This window comes from Acyrthosiphon pisum, chromosome X (genome assembly GCF_005508785.2).
Source record: "Acyrthosiphon pisum isolate AL4f chromosome X, pea_aphid_22Mar2018_4r6ur, whole genome shotgun sequence".
Classification (NCBI taxonomy): domain Eukaryota; kingdom Metazoa; phylum Arthropoda; class Insecta; order Hemiptera; family Aphididae; genus Acyrthosiphon; species Acyrthosiphon pisum.
In genome coordinates, this window is record NC_042493.1 from 59,434,180 (window position 1) to 59,446,134 (window position 11,955).

The 11,955-nt window shown below is 27.2% G+C and overlaps 1 protein-coding gene across 8 annotated transcripts in view; it reads right to left on the reverse strand.

The window, feature by feature from the left end:
- Window positions 1-1,367: 1,367 nt before the first annotated feature.
- LOC100162138 (partitioning defective 3 homolog B) overlaps window positions 1,368-11,955 on the reverse strand; it is a 35,990-nt gene continuing 25,402 nt past the window's right edge. For 5 of the 8 annotated variants that reach the window (XM_001943148.5, XM_029487710.1, XM_016807169.2 and 2 more), the window contains 15 exons: window positions 11,803-11,914; window positions 11,510-11,742; window positions 11,273-11,440; window positions 11,077-11,165; window positions 10,891-11,012; window positions 9,894-9,986; window positions 9,645-9,802; window positions 9,361-9,585; window positions 7,572-7,716; window positions 7,349-7,514; window positions 5,963-6,172; window positions 5,771-5,883; window positions 5,186-5,275; window positions 3,686-3,852; window positions 1,368-3,573 (listed from right to left, as the gene is read on the reverse strand). In XM_001943148.5, the coding sequence (XP_001943183.2) occupies window positions 3,218-3,573; window positions 3,686-3,852; window positions 5,186-5,275; window positions 5,771-5,883; window positions 5,963-6,172; window positions 7,349-7,514; window positions 7,572-7,716; window positions 9,361-9,585; window positions 9,645-9,802; window positions 9,894-9,986; window positions 10,891-11,012; window positions 11,077-11,165; window positions 11,273-11,440; window positions 11,510-11,742; window positions 11,803-11,914 (2,447 nt within the window). In that variant the 3' untranslated portion in view covers window positions 1,368-3,217. The remainder of the gene's footprint in view (window positions 3,574-3,685; window positions 3,853-5,185; window positions 5,276-5,770; window positions 5,884-5,962; window positions 6,173-7,348; window positions 7,515-7,571; window positions 7,717-9,360; window positions 9,586-9,644; window positions 9,803-9,893; window positions 9,987-10,890; window positions 11,013-11,076; window positions 11,166-11,272; window positions 11,441-11,509; window positions 11,743-11,802; window positions 11,915-11,955) is intronic. The other 3 variants (XM_016807170.2, XM_008188172.3, XM_029487728.1) reach the window with 3 other exon arrangements.

Below are 11,955 nucleotides of genomic sequence, written 5' to 3' on the forward strand. Positions count from 1 at the left end.
TTAATAGTTAAATATTTTGTATTTTTGGTCGAAAGTATCGCTAATGTGCAGCTGCTTTCCACAAACTAATCAAGAAACTGAATTCAAGTAATTGTAAACTTTTTTTTTCTTTTATTAATTGATTGTTTTTTGACTTTGTATGCATGTTTATCTGTATTTTATTTGGTCAGTGTGCCACTAGGTACCTATAGATTGTAAATTTTGTTTAAAAATAAAAACATAAATTGATACAATTAGAAAAGTTATACAAATTGCCTATATCAAACTCCTTGTATTTGTATAATGTGGTATGTATTTATTTTAGTATAAAATATGGGTAATAATATAATATTTGAAGATGGTACCTATACACAAAACTTACAAATCCTACCTAATTCAACTTACCTATCGATGTACAATTATTTTATCATTTCATTCTATGTTTTTAGAAAATGACTAATGATAAGTTAGGTATCATTTTTATTCCCGTTTTAATCAATGTTTTGTTTGTTTTTTTTCTGACGCTTTTGAAAAACTAATATGAATTTTCCAATTTGACCTTTTAAAAGTACTAACTAGATTCACTTTCCCATCACAAAAGATGTTAAAGTTGAAATCGAAGCATTATTATTTATTTTAAAATCTTTACTCAGAATCGATAAAACAGGTACAATTGTAACATTTTTCATAAAATAATTTATTTCTGCCAAAATTCAAAATCTACATGTTGTTAAATAAAGACAAACATAGAAAAAAATAATGTCACAACTGTACCCAATACAGGTACAATATTGTAACAGCTACCGGGGACTAATATAATGTAGATAATAATTTAAAATGTAATATTAATTCATCACTTCTGGGAAAATTTTGAACTTATGTTTAGTTTATTTTTAAATTTTAATGTTTCATGTACAGAGTTTTGGTGGGAATTTATACCAAAAAAATATCATTTATAAGTATGTTATTTATTTATGTATCGTTTTTAATTAAATCTAAATTATTTACATTTCAATTGTTATTGATTAATTGCAAGTTCAAATAAAAAATAGTATTTTATTTTATCTTCCTTTTTTAATTATACATTTATTACATGACAAATTTATTTTTGATTTATGCCACTAGTGTACAATGTAAATATGTAATTTTTGAAATTACAAAAATACACTTTTAAATTGTAATATATATACATAGACATGCAAACAATTTTAAATGTAATTAAATTTCATACTTTCAATGGGAACATGGGATAAAGTTTTAAATGTGGCAAGGTGCAAATACTCTAAACATTTTAATTTTAAAACAATTAAAAACCATTTAACTTTGTATGACTACACAATAATATTATTGAGACAATATGATATTCAAAATAAATTAAATGTTATCTTTATTACAAAGTTTGATACATAATAATAATGTTGTAAGTAACAAGTAATTTATAATTGATGTGCATGTTGTAGTAAATGTCTACATTATTATCTACATAATTAAATATATTTGCTTATAGTTGACATAGTTTTTTACCTGACTTATAATTAATTAGTAAATTATATTGTATACAAAATAAATTTATGCACTTATCAATACATAGTTAAAATATATATATTTAAATTATACGATATAATTTTCATAGAGAAGTAACATTATGTATAATATCTAATTATATCTAATTTTAAAAGCTATTAGAGAGAGAAAACTGTCGAAGAAGAGATTTCGGCTGTATTTAATAGCTGTTTCATATCATTTAACAGGAACTTATAAACATTAATAGTAATACAATATGATTTAATAATAAGCAATAATTAATTAAAAAAAATTAATGTAATAGAAATACTGTAAGGAGACAATACATAATATAAGAAAATAAAACGCATTGTTAATACTGCGCAAGTAATTTGGTATTTTTTAAGTACTAAATTTACATAGTTGAGCAACTAGTATTGCAAAAATAAAAAAAAACATACAATTACATAATAAGATAATAAGATTAAAACTAAGGAGACAGGACATTATGTGGGAAAATGTTTGGGAATGTCTGTATTCCTATTATTTATTTGATGGCACAAAACAATAACTTACATGCAAATAAAAAAAAACTACATTCCATTTATACTATTTATGGACGGTGGAGACATTATAAGGGTAATACAAATTTTTGAAAACTACGTTGAGAAAATAAAAAGAATTGGATAATCTTCTAAAAAAATAAATAAAGTATTTAAACTTTGTAGACTATAATAATAAATTGATATGCAGGAAAGATAATTTAAATTATAGTTTTCATTTAATACTACCTATTTATGGATAATTATAACAAGAATAAACATGACAAAAAGTATAATAAAAGAATGATAAACAATAATAATATATTATATGTGTTGTATAGAGTGGGCCATGGTGTTTTTCTATTAGATATTGGAAAAAAGACTATAATCAGCCTCTTGTATACATTTTTCATATATTATATTGTTGATTTAAGGCACTCGTTAGTGGTAAGTGATTTATTAAATTGCATAACATCTTATATAATATCATGAACCTACATAACCTACATCCAATGATTGCATCACATCATATCACAGAAAAATGTAATTTAAAAAATAAAAATTTATCTGAACAATTACGAAATATTTAACAAACAACATTTAATAATCTGTATTTAATATATAATAAAATAATGGTTTGATAAATTTGTCATTGCTCTTTTTTTTAAACTTGATTGGCAAATCTTTGTTCAAATGATAACCCAGTTAAGAATTTATATAAAATACACAAAATGTTAGTGAAGTTAATAATCCCATAAAAGTTACATTAATAACTTAAATAGATGGTTGGGTTAAGATTTGTCAAAAATGTAGCAAAGAATGTTTATAATAATATAAACAACGGTAGCATAAGAAAAACATGACCAATTAAATTATTACTGATGTGATTAAAATATTTACAAATGTATGTAAATATGAATATAAAAAATGAGAAAACATACAGTGGTTATTTAAGAAAATAAAAAAAAAACTTTTACGGCTACAATAAGTTGGTAAAATGTATTAAAGTAAAGGAATTAAATTAAGACTATGTGTGATGGTGTAAATAATTAAAATAACCATGAAAAAACACTTTATAGAGGGGGAAAATATTGCAACATGGTCAGTGTGTTAAAATAAAAACAAAATGTAGTTTAACGTGAAATTAATAATAATTTTTATCAAATAATATTGTTCCTACGAGGAATATGGTATTAAATGTTAGGACTTTGTATTATGTGTTTGTTATCTCGAATGGTGACTTGGGTTATGTATGGACCTTGTTGCGGCGAAGACCTTTGCTGTTGCTGTTGATGATTGTGATCATGGTACATACTACTAGCATAATTGTTGTTGGTTGTCGGCCCTCTGTGTTGTAGCTGCTGATGCTGTTGCATACTGTTGTGTCCTTGAGCATCACTGCTTCCGTAGTTGTATAGCGCATAGTTTGGTGACTTGGTCGCAGGAACAGGATAATGATGCCGAGACGATTGTTGTTTTTGACTACGACCAGCACCATTTTTGTTGTTGTTTGCTGCCGCCACTGCCGCAGTTTGAGTAACACTGCCTACTAAACAGGGTAAGAGCGTGTGTGTGTAGGTGTGTGTGAGTGACAGAGATTGAGTGACGGGCCGGCGGCTATACATAAGTACGGAGGTTAGTAGGAGAGGGGGACAACTCACCTTGTCTAGTCAACGAGTTAGAATTGTTGTCCACCAGACGTGATGGGCCGCCGGTCGTGTACGGTAGAGATCTCATCACGCTTTCATATTCGTAATAATTAGAACTAGGTCGTGCAACAGATTCCTTAGGGTCACGTCTTTGAGAATGATAGTGCAACTGCCTTCGGCTAGAGAAAAAAAGAACATATACAATTAATGAAATCATCTTAAAAGTCGTCAATAAATGTTTAAGTGCCTTAAACCCTTAACATAGGACATTTAAACAAATGAAAAATATAAATTAAGACATCACAATTTGTACATTTTAATGTCAAAAAATTGTTTAATCAATTGGTCCAACTATTATTAAAAATAAACTCAATATGAATAATGTAAAAATTTAAACATTAAAAAATTATTAAAAATGACTTAAGGATAAAATGTATTTAAAAAAATGTGAGACACTTATTTCGGCTGGATACAACTCTTTTTTTTTCCTGACTATATTGTGTAGATTTAACGATTTTGTCTCAAGTAGCAGGTATATATTGTAATGAAATTACCAACCTCATTGATATATTTTTACTTAATCAAATTTTGTATGCGCTATAATGGTTACATTAGAATTTGTCCATATAAATAAAGTTGTTTGAAATTTGTAATTATGACTGAATTATGAACATCTCAAGAAAGCCTATTTAAAATAATGTGTAAAAAATATATTTAAATCTCAATGTCAAACTGTGAGGATGGATGAACATAAGAATTTACTAAAATGAGAATATTTACTACAAGGACCCGCAAAAATATATACATAAATAATCATTGATTTTCAATTTAGTGAAGAAAATATCAAGAAAAGGTAGAAAAAAGGATCTTTTTAATATTTATAGTAATTTTTTAGTAATCTTATCATTTTTTTGTATAAACTTAGTTCACCACATGTAAAGAAAGAAAGTAGAGAAGTACTTATAAGTATAATCACGCATTGTAATAATAGGCACATATCACAATCATAACTAAATAAATAATGGCATATACAATTCATAACAATTTAAGATCAGCCTTTTCATTTCTATAATCGAGTACATTTTAGTTTATGAAAAATACCATTAATCTTAGAAAGTCAATTATAATATAATTTTTTTTGTCCAAGAACAATATATATTGTACCATGGATCATTCAAGATAACAGCATAAAAGACAATATAATGTTTGACTCGCAGTTCAGTTCTTCAGTGGCTACAGATGAGTGCCAAGACTATGCTAGAGTAACTGATATTTTTATATGTGTCTTGAATGTACCAGTGTATGTTGTTGTTGTTCTTATTAAAATATGTTTGAATCAAGTATTTGTTATAATAGTGAATATAGCAAAATATTTTTAACAATTTGTGTACTATTTAAATGTTACATATTATGCATTGTAACTTTTATGTTTTTTAACAATTGAAATTGAATACATTAATTGTAATCATCACATGAAAACCTAGGTTATTTTTGGCTGGAACAATTACCTACCTTTCATCGTCGGTGTCATAATAGCAAGACACGGGTTTTTTTGTTTTGCCATGGTGTCGAAGCTTAACGCCGCGTATTTCATGCATCAAACTACAATCAAAAGTGCAAAGCATGCATGACATGGAAGAAAAAATATATAAATTAACACCTTATTCGACACCACAATTAATGATTAATGATGACTAATCTTAGTTTGTGGTGTCTGACACACATCACCAATAGTTGTGAAAATTATTGACATAATGAGAAAGATGTTCCAGAAGGACTTTTCCCAAACCTCAGTATATTCTTAAAATTACAATCAAGTGAACTTATCAACCAACAAAAGTGTAACATGCAAATATGTAATATGTACCTATGTATATCATACTGCGTAGTTATTGAGATCAAATATTTGTATGTACATTATACAAGTTATATTTAACACCATGCAAATGATAATTGTTCAAATCATGTATAGATGTTCAGAATTTTGAAAAAAAATTTAATTTAAAAACACTCATTGATTACTAACATGCAAAACAAATTAACAAAATTATCAGCAAAAAAAATTCACATTATGCATTTAGTGAAATAATAACAAACCTAAGATTCTGCTGTATTTCTTGGAAATTGACGTAATGGTTAAATCGAGAAGAATCAATTATACCTACACGACTACCAGGTCGATTTATTGCATTTTGAGTATTACCGATGGGCTGAAAAGAAAAAATAGTATTAAAATAAAATTAAGATTGTATAACAGAAGTACCATTGACTATAAGTTATAATACATACCTGTCGAACGTCAGATTCATAATGATTTTCGTCCCTCTCATCAGGAATAAACTTTCCACTACGTTCCATGTGTCTTCTTTGATGTTCAGCTCGAAGTTGTTGGATACGATCCATACGAGATTGTTCAGGATTAGACGGTTTTGCAGGCACATTTGAATAATTGGCTGTACCATCATCTATAGCTATTTCTCTACAATGATTTTGTTCTTGCTATAATGTAAAGGTAGGTAAAATTAAGTTACTTGCATACAATAATAGTTAAAAGTAATCATGCAAAATTATAAATTTGAATTATAATATACATTAAAAAATTTTTTTTAATAAAATAGGGTTGGGATTTTGTTTAGCTTTGTGAGTGGAATTGGGTAGGGGATCCTGAATTAAACTTTAAAGGGTAGTTTTGCTGTTTTTAGAGTATTTTCACAATTTATTATTGATGTGAATGTAAATTGTAGTACAGAATATATTTTCATTATTCAGTAACAGAAACAAGCATTTTAGTAGAGGTACTACATAGTGATAGTATAGAATGTGTAGGTAGTAGATATGCAATACTTATTGACCACTGTTTTGATATCTGTAAATAATTGAAGAGGTGACAAAACTTATTTGCTTAATTAAGCATTCATAAAAATATAGACTTTTAAGACATTTTTGCTATTTGAAAGACATTAAGAACCCAGCCTAGATGGTTACCAATTATTTTTCTAAAAAGTAAAGTAAATAATTTATATAGAAAAAATTTTAATTAGCAATAACACATTACATTTTAAGTTACCAATTTTATGATATTTTTTTTTAATAATTAACAAATTAATAATTAATACCTATCAATAATAATAATATGAAAATGTAAATTTTAAAAGATTTTATCTTACTGAAGTTTTATAAATTTACTAAGTGGAGATCTTTATGGCTGTATAGCTATAATAAAATATAACAAACGAATGAAAAGGCCCGTTTCGCATGAGAGCCTATCAAAGCTGTGCCAAGGCGGCAAAATTTGTATCATTTTAAAGGGTGGCAAATGATCCAATATGTATGGTTAATAGGGGAGCCAAATATTATTGACCTAGGGTTCCAATGAAAGTTAGAATAGCACTGTCCCGTATCATACCTGATGTAGTACGATTTTCAGTGACATTGGTTAAGTTCATTAGCACCACTCCGACGATAGCGTTTTTCCTTCGCTGGTACGGCGGGAATGAACTTAATCAATGTAAACTAAAAACACGTCCATGTGAAACGAACGGGCCTAATGTGTTTTAAAAATAATAAAATAGCTAATAATATTAATGTTTATAATATAATTTATCACTTTAAATACTATATTATTTTATAAAATGCAAAATGACATGTCATGTGTTAACTTAATGAAAACAATACCATTTCTGCCTGTCGCTGAATTAGTCTTTGGTATTGTTCTTGTATTCTAAGTTGTTCATCACGAGCATTTCTTCTGGCTATTTCTCGTTCACGGTCAGCAGAGTTATCTTCTTCTGAGCTTAAAGTACCATTTAAATCTGGTCCTCGTCGAGGTTTACTACCAAATCTAAAATATGAAAATTAATAAAAAAAAAATTATCATTACATTACAATAATAACTAACCTAAACATGGAACCAATCCCTTTAAGTAGTCCTGGTTTTTTCTTGTTAGCAACGACTGGTGGTGTATTTGGAACTTTGTAATTTGGTGGAGAATGAAGTGATGACTGTCTACGACCAATTGGATGATCATCACTCTCCTTCCCATCTACAATATATCATTATACAAGATACATGAATAAATTAGATTTAAATTAAAGTTTTTTAAAACTAGGACATTATATTAATTTATTGAATTTAACAAATTAAGTTAAAAATACATTTTTAATTATTCATGTTATTACATAACATAAAAAGAAAAGTTTTAAAAAAATGCGTATTTAAATAAATGATAACGGTAGATTCTTATTATGTCAAATAATAATATTTAAAACTTTTGTAATCACAAACTCAATTGAATTCACCTTGAAGTAATTCACATTACACAATAGTTACCTTTGAGTTTTAACATCACAAGAATTTACCGTTTATATACCATACATTGTGGCTTACAGAAAAATTAAAAATACAAAACAAGACAGCATTGAAGTTTGGATCATCACAAATTACCACTTTTTTTTTTTTTAAATATACACAATATGGCAAATTGTTATATCAAGTATATAAATACCGTAATCAGTAATACAGTGAAACTTCCATATTATGAAGTCTCATGGGACATAACAAAAATTTGTATTATAGGGAATTTTCTTAAATAAAATTGAATACATTTGGTATGTATGAAAGTTTCACTGTATCACAACTAAATAAGTTATTGCAAAAGTGTAAAACAAAATATTTGAACACTTGAATATTTGATAAACATATGTTGATCTTATTAGTATGAAAACAAGTGCTAGTGTTGCAGGTTAGCAACTATACTTAATGAATGGCACTTATATTAGGTGCTAACACTGCATTTTTTTTTTTTATCAAAATGATATAAAAAAAAAAAAAAATGAAAGTATGTGAGCCCACCATTACACTCTGGGAAAGTAAAACTTCTTTCATAAGTAATTTGACACGTGAAATTATATGTGAGTAAGGGAGAGAGTGAGAGAAATCAATACAACAAAAAAAAAAAAAACACATACAATTATAGAACAGTTATTATTAGTTTAAGGTAAGCGTAGTCCTTATGATATTATTTTTTATTCGTTACTATGGTTATAAACAAACGTGTACACATATATAGGTGTACAATTTACACGTTTATTTTAATTAATAGATAACACAAATGTTAATTAACTTAGACAAATGCTATTGTGATAGGAACCTTCTCCATGATATAATCTTTCATCAAAAAAAAAAATTAAGAATGAAAAAATCGGTTGAGTAGTTTCCGAGAACATTAGCATCAAAGATATCTTTTCATTTTTCGTTACAATTTTTTTTCCACCCACACCTCAATAAAGAAGTTTTACTTAAAACATCGTAAATGTTCAAAGAAATATTTTTCGGATTTAATAAAATTAATATTTATTTCTCACAATTTACAAAATATGCTAAATAAGTTAAATTTTCTCTAACCCATAAATATTCTGAAATATGAAAAAAATAATTTTCCTACAAACTCGTAGTTTAACGAATCATCTACATTTTTTACTCACATACAAATCAGTAATAATAATAAATCCAGTCTTCAATTATAAATTATAAGACTTGGAAATACATTATACAGACTTTAAATTGTATCATTTAACCTAACCTAATCAGGTATCTTATGGAAATACTCAAAAGTATAATATGTGATCATTCAAATACCAAAATACTTTTTACTTAACATTTAAAATATACATATTAATAAACCAACATGTTTCCAATCTTAGTTCATGTAAAGACAATGGACCATCCTTATCAATTGCAGCTCTAAAACTTTCATCGCATCCTCTACCACGCACTACTTTAACATTTCCCCGTTTTGATCCACCATCGGTCATTTGCACCTCTTGTACCATTGTTTGTAATGATTCCAGGCTGGAAGATTTTTTCAACCCAAGAGAAGGTCCAAGTTGCTGTTTTGGTGGAAAACCATTGCCTGCATAAAATAATTAACAATACAATTACATAGACAATATTGATTTGTATTATACTAACGAATTTTGGGATCATCTCCACGCTCTTCACGCAATTTTTTATTTCTTTGATATGTATCAGTATTTTTGGCATCTAACGTTGCATGTCGTTTTTCAGACATACTTTGCCGTCCGAATGCATCTCTTGAAAATCCTGAGTTGGCATTATCCAATGATAATCTTTATTGAAACAAATACAATTATATTATATATATACAATCTAATTTCATAATTACAATTTTTTTAATTTATTTTATAAAATTGTACATACTGGCTGGCATAAGTAACATCAGTGCTAGTTGAACCAGTTCTTGTTTGTGGCGATACGATTGGTGATGGTTTATCTTCCTCTATTTTTTTCCGACTAAACGAATAATGTACACAAAACATATTTAAAATAAATTATGGATATGATAAAAAAAATTAATTTTATAATCTTTTTACTATTGAAAACAAACTATATATTTAATATAATAAACCTTTTAATCCTGGATGACACACACAAAAATATCCACGAGAATACACGCACACAACCGTCTTTTAGACAATTAGACTGTATTTTAATGGGTTAATTAAACTTTGAACATTTATAGAATATGGATATTGTATACAGTTTAGAGTTGTATCAATTTAAGTTTACTACTTATTTAGAAGGTACTGATTTATTAGTTAAAATTTTGAATTTGCAAAAATTAATAAAAAAAAATTCTAAAAGCCTGTCTTTTAGACCAGTTAACGTGTATTCTGGGAACCAACTTTCAGAACAGAAGTAAAATAATATTATGCCTATAAAGTATAAATAAAGATTGATCGTTGTGGTTTGGACAAAATTCCAATTTTAATTTTACAAAACTTCCTCTCCTTAAATGTTGATCTATTATTTTTCTCATCTATACAATACAGATGTATTCAATAAAAAGGTAACACAAAATATTTTAAACACGTGATCTTGAATTTGTGGTAATTTGTTTGATCTTTATATCGTTTGAACACAAAGTAAAATAAATAAAGATACCAAAAAATAAATTTAGAAGTTAAGGGTATGTAAAATTTAAAATGAATATTATAGCTTAACTATACATTTAAGACAACTATATAAAAAAGGAAAAAAAATATTATTTTTAAACACGGTTTACACTATCGTGTTAAGTTTAATGTAGATTTAAGATTACATTAATTAAATATTTATAAAAGTATTTTGTGTATGAAACTAATATGGATGTAATTTATAATCTAAATTGTTAATGATGAATAATACAAACCCTTACCTAACAGTATTATAAATTGGGGGGTCTTCTTCAATAATTAACATCTCTTCTGATGATGGATTTACAGTAGGGCTATTTAACTTTTCTTCTTCTTTCAACATAATTGTTGTTTGATGTGTAGCCTGTAATTATTAGTTAATTTGTAATAAAGTTACATTTACAGTGAGTTATTATATTTAAGTTTACCTTATAATAACTTTCATTGCGCAATGCATTATAGCGATTTGAGTGTCCAGTTAACCTTTCCAAAACTGGATTGCGAATTGCAATTCCATCTAAACAAATTATAATCAATTTATTCATGTTAGAACATTATAATTATGTGGTCATTAATACATGAATATTTAACTATACAAATTTTAAGATAATTAAATTTAGTTACCTGGAGAAGTAGCTGCAGGTAATGTATTCCGTTTTGAAGTCTCTGATCCTTGTCTTTGATGCATAAAGATAACAGTGGTATCAGAGTTTTCACTTGTTCCAGAATTTTCTGCCGTATTTTGAGTACTACTATCACTGCTTTCAGCTCGGCTAAATGTTTCAGTGTTTGCTGTTTATGAAATTATATATAAATATGTATAACTTCTGTTTAAAATAGAAAAAATAATAAATTGCTTACCCGATGAATCTGTAAGTAGACTTGACGAAGAGTCACGACTACGTCTTCTATCTAATGTAGGAGAGCTATTACGTCGGCGGGCTACTATCAATGAAATAGCTCCAGGTACTGGCCCAGGATCTACATTCATCATAGTTCTACGTAATGTTTCCATAGCTGCTGCATTAGTTTGGCCAATCAATGACATACCATTTATGTATAATAGCTGGTCATTAGTACGTAATCTACCATCCCTAAAATGCATACCAATTTGTTTATCTTAATATTATACACATATTTATATCAATAAATACCTTGAAGCAGCACCGCCGTGAATAACATTTTTGATAAATATACCTAAGTCTTGTGAGAAGTCTTTATCATTAGAGTTATTACTAGATGATGTTTTACCTTTAACACTAATACCTAAAAAAACAATTATATATTAGTGTGTAAAAAATTATTTA